At 43.1% G+C, this 19,639-nt stretch overlaps 1 protein-coding gene across 1 annotated transcript in view; it reads right to left on the minus strand.

Annotated features, from left to right (window-relative positions):
- Positions 1-5,255: 5,255 nt before the first annotated feature.
- The window catches only part of med30 (mediator complex subunit 30), a 47,942-nt gene continuing 33,558 nt past the window's right edge, over positions 5,256-19,639 (minus strand). The window contains exon 5 of the mRNA XM_080484160.1: positions 5,256-6,139. Coding sequence (XP_080340286.1) covers positions 6,044-6,139 — 96 coding nt within the window. The 3' untranslated portion in view covers positions 5,256-6,043. The remainder of the gene's footprint in view (positions 6,140-19,639) is intronic.

The raw sequence follows: 19,639 nt of genomic DNA on the forward strand, positions 1-19,639 counted from the left end.
GCACAAAATGTAATCAACCAGTTTCCTCTCTGGAAAGCGGCCATTACCACTTCCTCCTTTTTCAACCTTTTTTTTTTTTTCCTGTTTATTTCCCGCCGCTCCTCGTGCGTCGACGTCTTTTCTGACTCGCTCGTCAGCTTCTGTTCTCACATAAGTTTGAGCAACATCTCATTTCATGTCCCATTTTCCTCTCACTCCCTCCACAGCGGTCGCACTTTTCTCATCTTCTTCCCCACTTATGTTCGTCATCTTTTCCCATCAAACTCCCCGCGCGCGCTTGTCAGTGTGTGTTCATGTGTGTGTGAGAGCCTTGAAAAGTTGGCTCATCCAACCAGAAGCTCGAGCGGAGTCCATTTTCCCTCCGTTGGAATGAGCCAAATGAACATTTCTGGATGAAATGAAGCAGAACGTTGCTTTCTAACACAAACTCATTTTATTTCCTCCTCCTCCTCCTCTTTCTTCGTCTTCTTCTTCTTTGTATCTGCGCGGCCTCAGAGCGCCGTCCTTCCAGAGGAAACTTCACTGGTCTTCAGATCATTTTAGAGAAGATGTTTGTAAAGAGGTTTTTTTTTTGTTTTTTTCCCCCGACATCAGTGCCATTCTGACATCGAGTTCTGCCTTTAAACCAGTTTATTGCACATCACGTCGCCTGACGGTGTCACGGTGAAATATTCCCACCGCCACCGACTTTTTATTTCCCCGTCCTCCGACGTATCGGAGCCTCGCAGCCATTAAAGTGACGGCTTTTCTCCTCCATTCGCCAGGCAGAGCTTCAATCGGGTGTTTGGTTTGAACGTCAGCGGGCCGCAGCCTCTTGGGGGGGCAGCTCCTTCAGCACTTTGAGTTTAACCCCTCGTCCTCCGCTGCCCCGCGAGAGCGAGAGCCCCATCAAACGCCTGATGTTTTGCACCTTAAGATTATCCCACAGGTGTTATGACGAGTTCTGCTTGACTCCAGAATAACTGCATCTCCTTTGCACAATCAGTGGAGCACTTGGGGGAAAAAAGAGAGTTTTAGTTTTTTTCAGGATTGAATTTGGAGTCGCAGAGACTTAAAACTTTATTCAGACAAGGGTGAATCAAATTTACTCAGAAACAAGCAGAACTTGGCGTGCGTTTCACGCTCTGTGTATCTGATTCTATCTTTCAGATTGGGGGGGGGGGGGGGATTTGTAAAAAAAAATCAGATTGATAAAACTTTTTGGAACCATTGCATAACATCCAAAATGATTCACTGAAACAGTGACGCTTCACGTGACGCAGACTGCGACAACAGGATAGGAAATCCTGACAATAATGCAGGAATTTTATTTGTCAGTAACAGTCTGCGCTCGGGGCTACCATTCTCAGCAGTCGTGCAGATCTCGCCATAACACCGGCCAAAATAAATGAAAGCGGCTCTCTCCACCTCAAAGGGATGCTTTTTGAGGAGAGATGGCCGGATCGCATTCGCACATGGCGGTTGCGGCTGACTTGGATGAGAGCGGCGTGCTTTGTGGCCTTCCCGTCAGTGCGACGTCTCGGCCACCGCCGCCGCCGAGCGTCCTAATCAGCGACGGCGGTGTCACACGCTCGGCCATGTTTGTTTTGATGAAGCTGAACGTCTGGTGGAGCCTCCGCATGTCAACGGAGGCCAGTCGCATCAAAGGCCTGTGTCTGCTGGTGTGAAGATCCTGTTTCTCCATCCGAGGAGAAACTCCAAACTTCATCTGGTGGTTTTTTTTTGTTTGTTTGTTTGTTTTTTTCTTCAAACAACCATATCATGTGTGTCCATATCGATCCACTATTGCTAATCATCTCAACCGAGCGGCGCCGCCTCCCTCAGCTGTGTCCGTAATCCACAAAGGAAAAACCCACCACCATCACTTATCCCCCGCTCCCTGCTCTGTACATAGACATATATTTATTTTTTAAAGGAAGAGGATTCTAGAACATAAGGGCCGGTAACGTTGAGGGGGAGTGTGTGGTGGTATTTATTCAGTTTGTCGTCTGTGCACATTAATCCACACAGATGTTTTTTTGGTTTTTTTTAGGGGTTCTCACACCATCCATCACACTCAGAGTTTTACCTCCGCGCCATCTCGGCTCTCTGCGGGAGTTAAATTGTAAAAATCTCAGTGAAGACGGGAGGAAAATAATAAGCAGCTGCGTCCAGATGGAGACGAGTTCAGATTCTGCTGTTCTACCCTCGTGCTTTAAAATGACGAGTGTGAGGCCATGACGGTGTTCACAAGTGAGACGTTCACACTTATTAATCTGACATTTTCACCTCCTACTGTGGAGTAACTTTACTTTTATAGTGTAGTTCCACCTCTTCTGTGGTGTTAAACTGCTTGTAGCAACCAATAATGTAATAAGCTGCATAAAAAGTGTTAATTATCAGAAAGTGCAATTATGTTAATTGAATTTTGGCTGCAGTTGTTACATTTAATGTCTTTTACCAGCCAATAATGTAAAAAACTTTAAAAAAAATTATTGGGAGAATATACAAAAGAAACCATTTCTAAAAGTTACAAAGACAACTTTATGAAATATACATTATATTTTTTCCATATATATATAGGGGGAAAATATACATTATCAAATATTTTAATAAACTATGACAAATTATTAGGTTATTGGAATCATTCCATTATTGGTCGCTCTATCGCTGACATCAAATATGAGTAGTTTGATCCCCCTTGTCTCAAACTTTATCAAAACACTGAAGCCTGAAGCGTTGAAATGGTGAAAATGGCTGTATAAGTGACCAGAATCTGCTTGTTGAAGACATTTTATGGATCCTGGTGTCGTCACCATTGGGAGGACTGAGATAGACGTGGGGGATCGAACCAGGAGCAGTTTGGCTTGAGCTGGTGCTTCTCCGCCTCTCGCTTCATTGTGGCGTAAACGAACTAATCGAACTCAACCCGGTCGTCCAGAGTGTGATGGAGGCGAGGAAAACCCCTGCATCCGTTTGAATCAGGAGGGTGGTGGTGGGAAACATTATGCAAGTTAACATTTTGAGGTTCAACACAACTGGGAGAGGAAAAAAAAAAAAAATGTTTATCTGTAAACACATCCAGGTGAGGGGTGTTTTTGGGGGGGCGAGCGTGGAAATGAGTCTCTTTCTTGCTTTGTGCCTTTTATCATGCGAGTTCTTTACAAGCCGACGGGTGTCGTGTCCTGCAGCCGGGCAGCGAACGCACCGCGGGCCGGGGGTGGGGGTGGGGGTGGGGCCACAGTCATACACTGGATAGGCCACAGCTTTTCGTTCTCTTAATTCACCTTTGTGTTTGGACACTGTTGCCACGGCGACGACGCATGACCACTTCCTGTTATTATTTATCAGGCTGAGTTAAACAGCCAGTCAGCAGCTACCATCCGTCGAGCTTAGAGGGCGTGGTCAAGCCCAGCTGTCCTGATGCCTTCTCCTCCCTCCTACCTTGTAATTAAGAGAACACTTTTATAGGGGTCACAAATGAAATAGATCAATGGCAATTTTGTAAGGATGATTTATAAAAAAAATAAAATAAATAAATAAATAAAATAAACTCATATTTGATGATACCTGCACGTTGTTTGTGTTTCTTACGGTGCGTGGTCATGAAGCTTTCAGGTGGTCATGAAAGCTTCATGACCATCAGAGCCTTTATCCTGATTTCCCACCAAATCAAATTTCTCTGGAGCGGCGAGACATGCTAATGATCTCCAACGAATAAAAAAATGTATTATTCATGACTTTTAGTAGCTATACACTTTACAAATAGTTTGTTTGTTGTTTTTTTTGTAGTTTTAGCCATTTTCTCTTCTTTAGCCAATTTTGAAAAACTTGTGCCCATGAGCATAACATTTACTTCAAGTTCAAATTTGACTTATTTTAAAAGTGAATCTCAAGTTTTGTCAGGTTTAGTAAAATAATGTTGCACAATGCATTTTAAATTTCACGTCTAATTAATTAAAACTTGTTTGACGCCACTGTTTTAATCAATAATTTAATCAATTAATTTTTATGGTTTTGACCATTTTCTGCATATTTTCCAACTCTTAAGCTGTAAGAACGTGAGTGATTGAGTGATTTGAGCATATATAAAGTGATGTGTATTATAGAGTGTATCCTCGGGATCAAGGTAACAAGCATAATTGTCTTTTTCTTCAGGTAAAATGGTCCGAAAAAGAGATTTAACCGACTCTGAAAAGTGAAAAATCATGGCTGCAGCACACTTGAAATTGCAAAGATGTTGGGTCGTGATCAGAGAACTATCAAATGTTTGGACACAAAAAGTCAACAGGGTGGAAAGACTTATGGAAGATTTATGGAAACTAAAAGTGCGGAGCGCCAACGACGCCCTCGTCCTCCAGAGCCTCTTCCTGACCTGTAACACAACCTGCCAAGTGGTTCTGCGCCCAGTGTAAACAACAGCATTTTCATTCTTGATCTCCAGTTTGCTCTTTTCAGTTCATGTCCCCTCATATAAGAGGGAGAGAACGTGTAAAGAGAAACACGACAGTCGTTTGTGGAACTCGTGAGAAATAGTGACAATGTGCGAGTGGCGGGCGTTTGCTCTCTTTAGTGCACACTGTCACCGCCGGAGCGTTGACCTTTGACCCCTGACTCGGCCGAATGACAACACGCTCCATTTGGACAGTAACACTACCCCCCCCGACGCGGCGCTGCCCTCTGAGACGTCATAACCAGCAGAGGAAGGGTTTATTAGTCACTTCTCATTGATTTAGTTGTTTTCCCGATCGCCTCGTAACTCGACTCAACTGTGACCCCGACTCGGTTCTGAATTATTAAACACACACAGATAACCTCATGCGTGTCCGTGTGTGTAGATTTGAGCTCGTGTTTCACGTTGAAAGAATCCTGTGTGAATCCTTTCTTCCAGTGATGTATGGACGAGTGTTTTTAACAAGCAGAAGGTCACCTTCAGGCCTCGTTGTTTTCAGAATCTCCTCCTGCTGTGATTTCATCCTATTCTATAGCCCCGTGAAAACAGAAAACTCACGTAGTGCTCTGGGCGTCCGTTTTGAAAAAGTCATTCTCCCATCGTTAATAGTTACAGTATTGTTCTCTGTACGCATGTGTGTGTGGTTTCATTACAAAAGCAACTGGCAGCACCTACTAGTGGCCCGACATGAAAACTACATCATTTTCAAACTGTTGCCGGTTAAACACGGAACATTGTTGATATGAAACTACAAAAATGATGCGTTTTCCCTTGGAATGTTGTCATTTAAATGGGGCCAAACTAAAACGAATCTCGATTGTATACATTTAGCAGTTTTGTATTTTATTTGACTGTATTTACAGGAGGATTCAGAGTGGTGTAGTGGTCAGTAGTAAAAATGTCCCCAGGCTCTGTGTGGAGTCTGCATGTTCTCTCCCGGTCCTGTTAAAAACAACACAGTAATACTGAGGAATTGTCAGATTTAAAAAATCTTCTGAAAAACATCAAATCTAAATAAATGCCTGAACCTGTCGGATAAAGATCAAACAAAGTCGTGCAGAAACTTCCGTTTAAATTGACAGCAGGTTTTATTGATCAGCAGCAGATGAAATGAAGGGAAATCCAATCGGAGTTGAAAAGTTTTTACAACCAAGCTGAACAAAAAGCACGTTATGATGTTCAGAATGAAGCTGCTGATTCTAGCCACAGTGTGAGTCTGTCTGATTTAAGCTTCTTTGGGGCCGTAGAAACATTCTGTTTCTGTTACTATGAAACTAACAATATGATGATTAAATATATCGACGCGTCTCTATAAGCAGCAACCCTCTCTCTAATGAGCTATTATCTACAAATAGATAAAACACCATATATCAAATATATCTTCAGATCAGGAGTCTTGATGCTGATTGAAATGTCGACCTTATCGAGGTAGCCAGAGCGGTGTGTGCTGTCTTTTACCTTCACTGGTCTCCTTCAGTGGTCTGGAGTTCATAGTTTGTCCATAAAGTGCAGCGTCAGCACAGCGCGAGGTACCCTGTCACATGTCCAGTCCACCCCACCCACCCCCAAACCGTGTGTGTGTGTGTGTGTGTGTGTGTGTGTGTGTGGGGCTCAGCTCCTGACAGCCAGCATAGAGTTGATCTCCCAGATGAGGTTGCGGAGTTGGTCCATGATCTGCTTCAGCTGCTGGTTCTTCTGCTTCAACTTCTACAGAAAACACACAAAAAAAATAGAATAAAGAAACTATTGATTTTCTGTGTGAAGTTGAGGGCCTGTTCACAACCACAAGAGAAAAGGCAAAACCTTCGTTGTGTTTTCAGTGTCTGTGGCTCGGAGCGACTGAAAACACAACTTTTTGAAAACGCTCCGACTTTGTTTCTTCTCTGGACTCTGACGACGATGAAGAGGGGAAAAATAATGAATATTCTATATACTCATACGGAGGCTGTAAACTTGCACTGCGTAGACACGACGGCCGTGGTGCGCATTTGCAGTAGCAGCGTTTTACAAAAGTTGCGTTTCCCCCCGTTTTCACTGCGATGGCGTCGGAGAACTTTTTTTTTTCTTCCGCCCTTGTCCCGTTCGGCAGCTTGGGCCAACAATATGATGTGATTGAGAGCCTTCGGAGTCAGAACAGTTTTTGGTCTTGCAACCTGGAGTCTCCTCCTGTTGCCTTCTCCATCAGAAGATGGCATGGCTGCCGTACACGACCGGGGGGAACGCTCAAAGAGAGAGAGAAGAGAAGAGAGAGAAGAGAAGTTGAGGGGGAGGGGGATAACATACAATATCCTTGTTGTGCTACATATATTATTTGCAGTTATCACACTGATCCAAATACTTTCCAAATGTTTTTGGATTAAACCAGCCTGAGCAGCTCTATCTAGACAGTAAAATGATTTCTTAGATTAACCAGCCTGAGCAGCTCTATCTAGACAGTAAAATGATTTCTTAGATTAACCAGCCTGAGCAGCTCTATCTAGACAGTAAGATGATTTCTTAGATTAACCAGCCTGAGCAGCTCTATCTAGACAGTAAGATGATTTCTTAGATTAACCAGCCTGAGCAGCTCTATCTAGACAGTAAGATGATTTCTTAGATTAACCAGCCTGAGCAGCTCTATCTAGACAGCAACGTGAAGCAGGAACATGAATTAACAAAGAGGCAACAACAAAAGAGGAACATGATTTTTAAAGTTTGAGCAAATGCGGAGAACTTTTAAAAAGTTGCATTTTCAGCAACCGCGGGCACCGTTGTCGTGTAAACTGAGCCTCAAAACACAACAAAAGTAGACGGGGCCTTTAAAATCTGTTCGTTTACTTTTTTATCTGCATTCAAATGTTTGACATTTACGTACCCTCCCAAAATTTGAAACTTCAGCGGAAAGTTAAATTTGATCAGTTTTAAAAGAATAAGAATTTAAATTAATGCACTTTCTGAATAGCATCTTTTCATTCGTTTGTCTTTTCATTCCTCCTTTTGTTCCGCCTGTTCAAATAGAAAAAGGGTTAATATGTCGAGTCAAAAAAGAAAAATGTGAACAAAATTGTAAAAGCACCTTTTTCTCAACAACAACAACAAAAAGGAAAAATAAATAAATATGAACAGCTGAGTGCCTTGGCTACATTTAAAAAAACACCTTATGTCAGCTGAACAATTAAAGAGCGGATGAAAAGAACTATTTTCAGCACAGAGACAAATAATTCAGTTTGCAGCGACCGCCTGTGATCTGATCGGCTTCGCTTCAGACTCACTGCGAGTCGGTGTAAAATATAATTCAGCCAACGATGCTACAGAGGAAAACGGCTTCCAGATGTGATCTCGAGCTTAATGACGGAAGAGGAAGGTTTTTTGCCCTGCAGGAGAAACATTTTCAAACCGACAATTAGTCTCAATTATTCTGAAATCACATGAAATGTTGAAATAATCACACTCAATACAATGTTGTTGTTGTTTTTTTATTTGCTTGGCAGTCTCCCTAGTTGGAGCGGTTTCAGAGCGCCTGCCAGCGTTTTGGGCGTGGTTCTGAAACACCCAACAGGGAAGAGGCTGCCGATCACAAAGCTCTTCCCCCACCGAGCTCCACTGTCGCCACAGAATCAGTAGAAACACAGAAATGAGTGGCACGGCGGCGACGGGCCCCACGTTTCCTCAGCAGATCAGCCCGGTGCTGCCGCCAAACCTCTGAGGTCCCGCCACTTCCTACGACGCAATAATACTTCCAACAGCGATAGAAAAAAACTGTTTTTTTATTAATGTCTTATTGTTAATTACTGAGGTATCAAACACATTTTAGTTGAGGAGCCACAAACAGACAAACCGGTAAAATAGAGTCATAATAACTTTAAATTTAAACTTCAGTTTGTATTTGTTGTGATGAAAAAGTCTATAATATACGACCGAAAATGACTACAATCTCAACACGACGCCAATTTTAATAATACTTTCAGGTGCTAAATATAATGAAATAATAATAATAATAATAATAATAATAATTCTCCTGTGGCTTTTGCATTGGGGATGTTTTTACAAACTCGCCTTGTCTGGCCGGATCGGAGCCTCTTGTGGGCCGCATGTTTGACACTCCTGTTTTACCACAACAAAATACAAAGGGGGGTGTCTTTCATCACTCGAGGTTTCAGGAGGGTTAATTAGAGTAAATCCTACATACCTGTAATACTCAGATAAACCATAATGTGTATTAATCCACTGCTGTGAATAGTCTCCAATGAATGGAACCTTTAGTCCGGTTATGAATCAGTGTGTGAGTTTGATGTCAAGCTGCTCTAAAAATCCCTGCTTTCTTTATCGCCTCGCCACTTCATGGTGTGAAGCCGTCAGACACCAGTCCTGTACTGGTACTTCTGGAAGCTGCAGTTTGAGGCGTGTCCCTGCTTCACCAGAGCAGGTTTTAACACAAACTGTCAGATAGAAAATGAAAGAGTAATGCATGTGGGTGCTAACAGCGCTAGTTCACCAGAGGCTAATTCGACATCGTTTACCCAGAGACGCTGGGATCCTGTAACTCTGAGGAGACGACAGAGCTTATTCAATCTGAAGGAAACACTTTCACTTAAATCTGTCGAACTGCAGGAAGTTCATGAAAAACCTTTAACAGGAATTCACTTGTGCAAAGTGCCTCATACTTTATTAGCATTTAATTTCCTTTAAATGCTTCAAAGATTCTTTACAAAGAGAATTTAGATTTGACAAAAGCATTTTCTGTTGCTTGCCAACAAGCTTCATAAAAAATAAGATTTCTATGTTCATATTTTAAAATATGAGGATACTAGTTTTTATTCTATTTTATCTTTGATTAATCTGTACAGCACTTTGGTGAATGACAGTGATTTAAGAAACACACTTGACTTGGGTTGACTAAACTATACATTTCACTAAAGTTTCACTTTTTGGCCTCGTCTTAATTAAAACTCTCATTAAGGCAAGAAAACCTCCCTCCCTGATTCTGCCCACCTCGGTTCACTATATCAATCTAATCGCTGAAAACAACACACACATCTGGCCTACAAGTGTTCAGGTACATCCCGGAGGAGCAAACAAGGAAAGCTCCCACTCGGGGTTGATCTGCTGATTGGCCTGAAGTCTACAGCACCTCACCGCTTCATACATGAACAAACACCGACTCCTGCAGCCGCTGGAGAAGATAATAACCAGCGTCTGTGATTGAGGCTCCGGGTTAACACGGCAACAGTAGTGAAGCACGGCGGCTCGACGAGCCGCTTTTCTTCTGATGGAGAGGAAACAGTGAGAGAGCTCCTTCACTCAGGAGCGACTGTATCTGCAGTGCAGTGAAATCTATTAAGATTAAATCCATCTCGCACTCTCTGGAACACTCCTTTAGCCAGAACTAATCACCAGCCATTTCTGCAGTGCTGATAACACCTTGAGCAATGGATTTCACACGGCTCTCTTAATATCAACTGTTTAGCTGATTGTCCTTGAAGATATTCCAGAGTGGAACATTTGGAGGCCTCGTACTCGCTCGCTCTCTGGGGGGGCTCCAACCGCCTCGCTCTGCCTTCATGTCTGTCTCCTACTTTCACATTCAGTGTGTGTGTGAGTGTGTGTGTGTGTGTGTGCGTGTGTGTGTGTGTGTGTGTGCGTGTGTGTTACACGCCTCATTACGCTGACAAGCAACTCTTGAAATAACTCGGTCATTTACTGGTATTAATGAGATGATACCCTCAGTATCTGTAATTTCAGTCAAACACTTTGTTTTCAAAGCTTCACATGAAAATTTGTTCTTCCTTTACAAAGCTGCACACACACACACACACACACACACACACACACACACACACACACACACACACACACACACACACACACACTTGGTTCTTGACCTTAAAACAGACTGACGTTTTGACTTTTTCATTTTTATTATTATTTTTTTTAATTAATTCCACCAAAATGCTTTCTTTTATTCTTTTAACGGCAGTTCTTTTAACAGCAGACATGAAATGGCACATTTCTCACAGTGGAAATGAGACCACGGTGGCAGCAAAGATTTCACAGCACATTCATTACAAAAGGCTCCCTAGCATATCTTGATATATGAATAACAAGGCTGCTATTATCACAGTAATGATTCTGCAACCTCAGGGAGATCTAATTCCATTCATAACCTCGTAATTAGCGCAGCTCTAATCCTTCACACCTATAATACGATATTTAGAAAAAGGGCTGTACTACAGAGGATAAAGCAGGAGGAGGAACGCTCTGAAACATCTTTTTTTTTTCTTCTTTTTGTCTGAGAGGCTCTCACACGCAAACAAAAGCACATCTGCAGGAATCCAGCGGATGCATTTGTTCATTTCTCGGCCTGCCACTCAACGTCGGAGCCCCGAAATAATGTTTAGATGCTTTCTCAATCCGCAGCGGGCTTTTTTATTTATTTATTTTTTCCCCTCAACATGCACTGGCACTGCCACTGCCTCGGCCGCTGCAGGGTGGCCAGTCAACAACTCATGAAAGTAAACAAGGAGCTGCTGTCTGAGCTGCCGTCTCCGATGGCCTCCTGCAGACTGGCTGGCTGCCTGCCTGCCTCATATAACCTGAAAATACTGCCAGACGTCGGAGAATTGACAGCGGAGCGAGCAGAAAAGCACGGTGACCCGAGAAGGAACAGACACGGTGATTGGCACGCACGAAGGGGAGATGCAGTGTGTGTGTGTGTGTGTGTGTGTGTGTGTGTGTGTGTGACAAGACGGGTGTTTATCTTGTGCTGTGTGAACTGGAGAGTGTGAGGGTGAAGGCCTGGCTGAGTGCTTCACGTTACGGCTGACAGATGAGCAGATTGTGCAGAAACTCATTTCTAGCGTCGTGAAGCGGAGGGGTCAAACTCATTACGGCTTTATTGTCTATTAGCGGCGCCCTTGTTTGAACAAGGCTTCAGCTCACTGTAGTGACTTGGCACTGCTTACTTGTACTTTCTCAATAAAATCTAAAAACCAAGGACATTTTAGTTGGAGGACTTTTTTTTTTTTTTTATTGTCAAATAAATACTGTACACAAATACAGTAACAAGGAGAAAAATATCGTCACCGAAAGCAAAAAAAGAGATAAAAACAAATGGGAGGGAAAGAAATACAATGAGAGCAGGATGACTAGACAAACAGAGAAAGATAGAGAGAGATAGAAATAGGAAGAGACACATCAAGATTAAATGAGACAGAGTCAGAGGAATGATGATGAATGGACAGAAATAGAAGGAGATGGAACGAGAGACAGACTGAGTCATGTACCCAGCACACCACCGGCAGTAGAAGTCGAGGAAGTGGGGCAAATGACCTGGCGCTATAATTACCCTGTTCATTGGGGGGCAAGCTGCCCCTTGCCCTTCCTACCATCCCCTGCTACTCGCGCCCCTGCACCTCACGTTAGAAAAAGCAGCAACGCTTCAGTAATCAAAGTGGGTCAAACAAATAGGAAACATACTGAGGATGAAGGCGCAGCAGCACACACTCAGTACTGTGAGTGTGTGTACATAGTATGTGTGTGTGTAGATGTGTGTGTAGTGGTGGCGATGTTAGAGCCATGAAAGAAAAGGTCATGTTAATTAGCGGCGTTCGACCACCGGGAACTCTCAGGTGCCCTTACACAACATCTGGGCAGAAGACAAAGCGCCTGGAATCGGCCCGTCGGGCCAAGCGAGGAAGTAAACCGAGAGCAAGCTGTTGATTGGCTGGTTGGTTATCAAGGGATTAAAAACTTTTGCAGCAGTGGGAGTCAAAGAGAAATCTGATTCCCGTTGCTGTGACTCGAGCTAAGCATGACAGACACGTCAGAGTACCTGCAGTGAATCCGGTTTAAAATCCAAGTTACATTCAGGACGTACAGTGAATTTTAAGCTCATGAACACGGTGAGAGTGGAGTCATGCTGTGCTTTCACCTACATTTATTTGGCTAGAATACGGTTGAAGCTCTGATTTTGAATCAGATTTCCAAGAAAATTCAATAACCTTGAATGTGACGGACGACGATACATGTCAACACAGTATCCCTGATTTTATAAAGCCAAACCACTGGTTTTTAAAGTTACTCTACCAGAAGAAAAACCTTTAACATGTACTCCCCAGAGAAGAAATCCCTTCTGCACAGAGAAGGAACCAAAACACCAGAACAAGACAATTAACACTCATTTCCACAAATTTAAAAACTGCAGTTTCCCCAAATCGATCCCACCAAAGTCACTGTGTTTACAAATAAACTGGAATTCGTAGTCATCAAATTCTGTTTATGTCTCGTGTCGCTAAGACGTCAACGCACATGTGGACGTTTCAAAAAATTTAAATGCTGGAAAATTAGTGTTTTGAGCGTCATGATTTCCTTCAGAAAGGTCTTGAAGGAAATACCTTGGCTGTACATCAACAACTAAAACTGGCTCCTGAATATTTCCATTTTTCCCGTGTGAATTCTGGTAGAGTAACGTTAAAGTTAGCGTCACTTCCAGTAAAGACGGACGTCGACCCCGCCGATAAAACTCTCTCAAATTTACTTCACCATCAAGGCAACATCTCCACCAACTATTGAGCAGAATGTGTATACATCTGGAGGCTTTGAAACTGGGGCAAAAACACCAAAATCCAATAACTGCTCAAACATGACACAGCTAAATAAGTGATGACTCATAAAGTATGCATTTCTACATACTTTCCTGGGATATTCTGGGATATTTTTCAACATCAGAACACTTCTCATTTCTTTGATGATAATAATTGCTGGTAAACCGTTACGAAGCCTTTAGCTGTCAACTTTTTTTTTAAAAAGATGCTTTCAAAGGTGGTTTTTTTTTGGGGTTTTTTTATGCTTTGAAGTCAAACTGAAAACAACACAGGAGTTAAAACCTTAAATTTTACACACTAGTTGTTTGGCTTGTGGTTCAAAAACACAAAGTAAAATCTGAATAAAATTCAAGCTGGTCACACAGAATAAACCTTGTTAGTGTAATCCCACAGACTAATGATGCCAAACATCCCGATATTCCCATTGACATGATTTCAAATTAACCAAATCCAAACAAAAGGTCTGATGTGAGGCAGTTTTTCAGATTATGACTCCAGAAATAAGGCACAAAAGTTGCACCCCTCCAAATGTTTCTCCGTCCCGTGTCTTTATCCAGTCAACACATGTTGTGCTGATCTAATGTTAATCTACTTTAAGAACTAATGACATCTTTATTCTGTGTGCAGCAGCTCGTCTCATACTGCCTCATCCTCAGCAGAATACAGTGGCATTGAGAAGGTTCTATCAAAATAAGATTTCTGTGTTGTTTTTGTTTGTGATGCAGCAAATTTACCAATTCTTGCTTCTTAAATGTCGCAATGCGCTCCTGGGTTATGTATTGTTTTGTTGTTTTCAATGAAATCAAACATTTTAATATCATTAAGAGTAATAAGCCTGAAGTATCCGAGTTCAGCAATAACCCAACGCAAACCTGTAAATGATCAGAATCCAGTGTGATGTGTCTATTCTGTTTCTTTTTTTTTTTATATGTTTTAATCCGATTAAGCTATTTTAATCTGTTTCTACACTTTAAGAAAAACTGATTAATCATTCCAAAAAGTATCATAGTTTATTTGATTTGATTTCTATGAAAAAAAAAAAGCTTTGAATGACTTTAAATGACATTATACAACAGCGCTATATCGTGCCCCTCACAAAAAATGTGTGCATTGAACCGAATAAAACTGGAAATAAAGAAATCCACCGGAAAACTGCACTAACTACAAGGTAGTAAACTAATGGGTGTGAAAACACTCATAAACAAACTGACTTTTACTTGTTGATCAAAGTCCAGATTACTCATATTCCCCTGTACAGATCAAATCTCTGGTACTTATTAAAAGTAGTAGTATTTCTCCCCGTAGTTTCAGGTAGCACAGTGAAAGTAAGCCGCTGCAGTAAGTGTCAAAGTCTCTTTTCGTGTAATCTGCCGAGCTGTAAAGAAAATAGGTGCAACGTGTCCTCTGAGTCACATCCTGGTGAGAAATAGATCCGCTGCGGTACGAGTTCCTCCCATCTGTGACTGTTCTCCTCTCGACGGCATTTGAAGCCCCGTTCACCATCAACTTTCAGACAACCTCATCAGTTTGGCTCCCGGCGCTAAAATAACCAAAGGTCAGGCGGAGAAATGACTGCGTGTACGAGTAGAGGACGGCGAGCGCGTCATTAGACAAAGACGGTTAGAAAAAAAACCGAAACAGTGGAAAATGGAGGGAACGCTCTTAGGCAAATGACAGTTTGTTTGAATGACAGGAGTGAAGGGCTGTTCCTCTGTCTCTCCCACCCCCCCCCCTCCTCCCAGTGAGCCTCTCTCTGATTTCCCTTCATCATGCTCCCTTCTCCCCCTCTGCTCCACATCAGATCAAAGAGTCTCTCCTCAACAGAAGGGTGAAAGAAAGAACAAAAAAAAAAAAAAAAAAAAATTGAATTTTTCATCGAAATCTCGACATTAAAATTCTAGTCTACTAGAGAAGCTCTAACTACCATCCATCTTCTCTAACGCTCCATCCGGCGGAGGGTTGTGGAGCAGCTGAATGTGGGTGAAGGAGGGGGGGACACACTCAGGACGAACAGTCACATTCAGCCTCGACACCGACTGACCCTCGGGCCGTTTACGCGACGTCCCAGGTGGAAACGCATCACTTTTTGTTTCAGAAAAGTTTCTCTATACAACAGTGTAAACCGTGGTAGGAAGCGAGACGACCTGGCGAAGAGTTGCCCAGCTAGAACATGCAAACGCCACACAAGAAAGGATTCAAACCACTAACCTCTCAGATATGTGCAATATGGGAATGCGTAAACACCCGGGATTTGTCAAACGCAGGCCACCAAACAGAGCCGCTGGGGGCTTATCCGGCTCCATAATTGCCGTATTAATTAATCTTTGTTGCATTATCGGCGCATTAAAGCTGATTGGGGAGGGGTTTCTTTGATTCATTAGACGTTATAGAAAAATCAAGCTAATCTTGTAATTACATTATCATATGAGTGAGATGAAGCATTCATCTGCTTCTCAGCCATTTAACCCGTTTCATCTACCATTAAAGACATGACCACCGCGCTCTGCGAGCACGTTAAGAACCCCGACGAGGGGCTTTGAGATAACGGCGGGGATGAAACAACTTAGATTAAAATGCACACACACACACACACACACACACACACACACACACACACACACACACACACACACACACACCAACATACGCAGGAGCAGAACGGGAGGGAGAGGCGAAGGGATATAGCAAGAAGAGTGAAAACGTGCCTTCACTCAGGATTCCTGCGCTAATCCGCCCTGTCGCTGGCGACTCAAATCGCAGCTTTGACTCCAACGGATCTGGCTGGGAATTACAAGTGTAAGTGTCTGAGAGTGAGGAGAAAGGATTAGAGGAGAGGAGAGGAGAGGAGAGGAGAGGAGAGGAGAGGAGAGGAGAGGAGAGGAGAGGAGAGGAGAGGAGAGGAGAGGAGAGGAGAGGAGAGGAGAGGAGAGGGGAGGAGAGGAGAGGAGAGGTGAAATAGGAAATCTGAGAAAAAAGATGGGCGCTGAGGAAGAGGAGATAATAGAAGCGAGGAAGAGGAGGAGAAGGGGGGGGTAACAGAGCCAAAGAGTAAGTGAGTTAGGAGACCTTGCAATGCAGTCGCATCGCATGTATAGATTTTTCATGAAGTATGGCTGCAGCTCCTGTGCCACGCCTATACGTCTCCTATATCACCGCACATGAGCCTCCGTTTGCAGCGTCCACATTCTCGTAAACTTCGGCTTCACTGCTCCGGCAGGAGAAACAGCCTTTGTCCTCCTCTGATGGTTTACGAGGGATCAAATAGAACCCCCCCCCCCGTCAGTCTCCAGAGATCCGGAAGAAGGAGGCAGAAATTCAGGAGTGACAGGAAGTTGGAGGGGTGTTTTTTTTCCAGAAACGAGCCAGCACCTCTAAATTATGCAGAAATGACAAATGCCCTGAAGGAGACGTAACTCTTCATCAGGAAGAAGAACCGGGACAAAGCAAACTGCACATTTTTAGCAGCGAGCGTGTCGACGTTAAGACGTTATCCACACTGGCAATCTGGGTTCATGTAATCATGACGTGGATGAAGACAAAAATCTTCACCAGGATATTTTAAATGTTCATTCATCACCTTCACTTTTCTTTTTTTCTTTAATATCACAATCCATGGGAAAGCGCCCGAGGTATTCACTCACTCAGCTCGTGTCCAAGTCCACACACCCTCGAGTGAAGCTGAGCCGAGACTGAGAGCGGCAGCTTTTAAAACCGCCGGTGGTGCTGGAAAGCAGCAACAGAAGCCGGGAGAAGCGGCGGTGGTGATGCAAGGAAAACTGGCAAGAACTCGTCTGAAAACATGACGTGAATTAAAAATAATGAGCGTTTGGAAGGCTGCACTGACGCCATTAATAGGAGCGTAACAGATGTTGATGTGTAAGATCTCACTGGTACAGATATTTACCTCCGGAATCCGACAGAAATCTGATCGACTTTCAGTTCTACGAAACGCGAGACTGAAACAGGAAATCTGTGATTAGTTAAAGCCAACGCGTTTGAAGAAGGCGCCTCGAGGCTCGTGTAGTGGTAAGTACTCCCCGCCTCACTGCAAGAAGACCGTGGTTTGATTCTGTGTCCATTGTATGGAGAGTTAAATATTTGGCTTCGTGTTGAGATTGTAGTAGAAACACTTTTCCAAAAACATACAACTTCTGCTTATACTCGAAGCCACGACAAACTTTATAGTTCAATTTTGACGGTTATTATGGCACTATTTTACCGCTCTGGCCCGCTGGAGATGATACTGCTCTGTATGTGGCCCCTGAACCCAAAATGTCTTGGGCAGCTCGGGTTCAGAGGCTTTTTCTCAGGAGTCCACAGCGGTGGTGCTCAGGCTGGATTGATCGTCCACCGCGGGAACTTCCAACCAGTTCCTGATTCAATACAGCAATCACGAAACATTTTTAATCCTACGAACAAAACTGCAGTGATTCCACACATTTTGACCAGGGTGGACTGAATTTCCTCATTACGTCAACACGTAATAAAGATAAATACTCTGCAGAATATTTAAAAACCCGATGCCCTTCGACACCAGCAGATATGGAAATGTGCAAAACACAAAAAGTAAAACACAACAACAACAACCCAGACGCTCAGTATCTCGCATCAACAGGCACATTTTTACCACGGGCTCTGGGCGAACTGTAATATCAAGCTGTGCTGATGTGCTCCAGCATCTCAGGGATAAAGGACGACTACTTTGCAGTCGCTCCATAAGCAGCAAACATGTTTTTGTTGTTCCCTCTCGAGCGCACCACCAGAACCATCCAAGTTGATTAATGTATATGATTTTGGTTTAATTATAAATGTCCCCAGATTGCACTTGATGATGTGAGTGCTCGCTCGGGTTTAAAGTGTCTCACCAAAGTGAAATGTCACTTGAAGAGAAAAACAAATTGGCACTCTGAGGAAACTTGTAAAAAGCACAAGTGAGTTGGGGGTAAGTAAGCCGCTTACTGCTCTCTGCCCTGCCTGGGGAACCCTGTGACGCTAAATGGGCCCTGGTTTACCATCTGACAGTATACCCGCGGGGAGCTGGGCCAAGCTGCCTTAATTTGCTTGACATCGGTTTAAAAAAAAAAAAGCCTTAATTGACTTTATAAACTTTATGGCTTTCTCTCAACGGGAAGGTTTTAAGTGGCAGTGTGTTCTGTGTTTGGCATGGGTCTTCCCAGGGGAACGACGCTCTTTAAAGGGATTTTGAAGACAGATAAAAGCCCTCTCCTTCCAGGGGAGGCAGAAATACAATAGCCATGCTGTCATCCTTGCAGACACCAACCGACCGGGGTTCTCTCAATACGTCGCCGGCACTGAGGTGGAAAGCCTGCACTGTCAGCCGATTGTGGCAGAATGGTTGCGATCGATTGGGTATTTGTGGCTGGTCGCCCCCTCGCTCCCTCCTAAGCACTTGAGTCTCTGCCAGGTAGCCCCATCGATCGGGCTTTCCTCTGTGATTTGGTTCCCACCGATAATAAATGAGGGGAAAGGAGGTGGGAGTGCTGTTGCTTTTAAACCAATGATGCGCAGCCCTGCAAGCAACTTAGCCATCGGCTACGCCGCACATCAGAGCAGGTCCAAAGTACACAGACAAGAGTTAAAGGGGAAGTGCAAGGCAGAGGTGGCAAACAAAGTCACATTCATTACTTAAGTGGAAACACAAGTACCAATTTAAGACTTGAATGGCTACTGCTTTCACTAATGTCTTTAAAACTCTAATATTTTTGTTGAATGTGAAAACAATTGAACGTTAAATAATCAGCATGACGACACAAAACTGGCCTGAAGTCATCTCAAAGACGGCTCTGTGATGTGCTGCTGGCACAACGTTACCACCAGCCTGTTTAGACTTGTAATACCAGCTTGCACCACAAGGTGTGCTCATCTTTCTGCTGTTTCCCCAACATTGAGTCTTGAGAAGTAAGATGAGGGTCAAATTACAAGCTACATTGCAGGAAAGCAAAAAATACTGAATTTCTAATACTTTTAAAGTTTCTTTGCCATAAACACTTTAGGATTTTCACAGCCAGTTAAAAACTAATTGTTTTACCATGAAAAAGTTCATTCACACCAATGGTGCTGTTTTTCTGTCAAATTTTCTACTAAACTTTCAACTTGGCCATGTTGTGTTGTTACGTCAGACTGGTTTCAGACCAGGTTTCAAACTGGTGACACACTGGTTTCACACCAGGTTTCAAACTGGTGTCATGCTGGTTTCACACCAGGTTTCAAACTGGTGTCAGACTGGTTTCAGACCAGGTTACTTATCATCATTGTAGAGGTTCAAATAAGTATGTATAATAATACATATTTGCAAGTACAGATATTTGCATCCAGACGTAGGGAGTAAAAGTAGAAACAAGTGAAAGACGCATATAAAATATCTGCTCGAGTAAGTTCTATGTTAGATCCCAGTTTTGCTGCTGGGTGAATTAATTGACCAACAAAATATGATATATTTCACTGAAGAAGTCACATGGTAATCACGTTTTTCGGAAATGAGCACATGGGCTGAGGTGTAATATCCGAGTACATGTTGAATTTCATGCCTGCTTTATAAGTGCTCAGAGGTCAACTTATACACTGCAGCAGATTAGCTGGATCATAGGGAGATTGAAATTCAAAT

Source organism: Lipophrys pholis (assembly GCF_963383615.2).
Source record: "Lipophrys pholis genome assembly, chromosome: 17".
Taxonomy (NCBI): Eukaryota; Metazoa; Chordata; class Actinopteri; order Blenniiformes; family Blenniidae; genus Lipophrys; species Lipophrys pholis.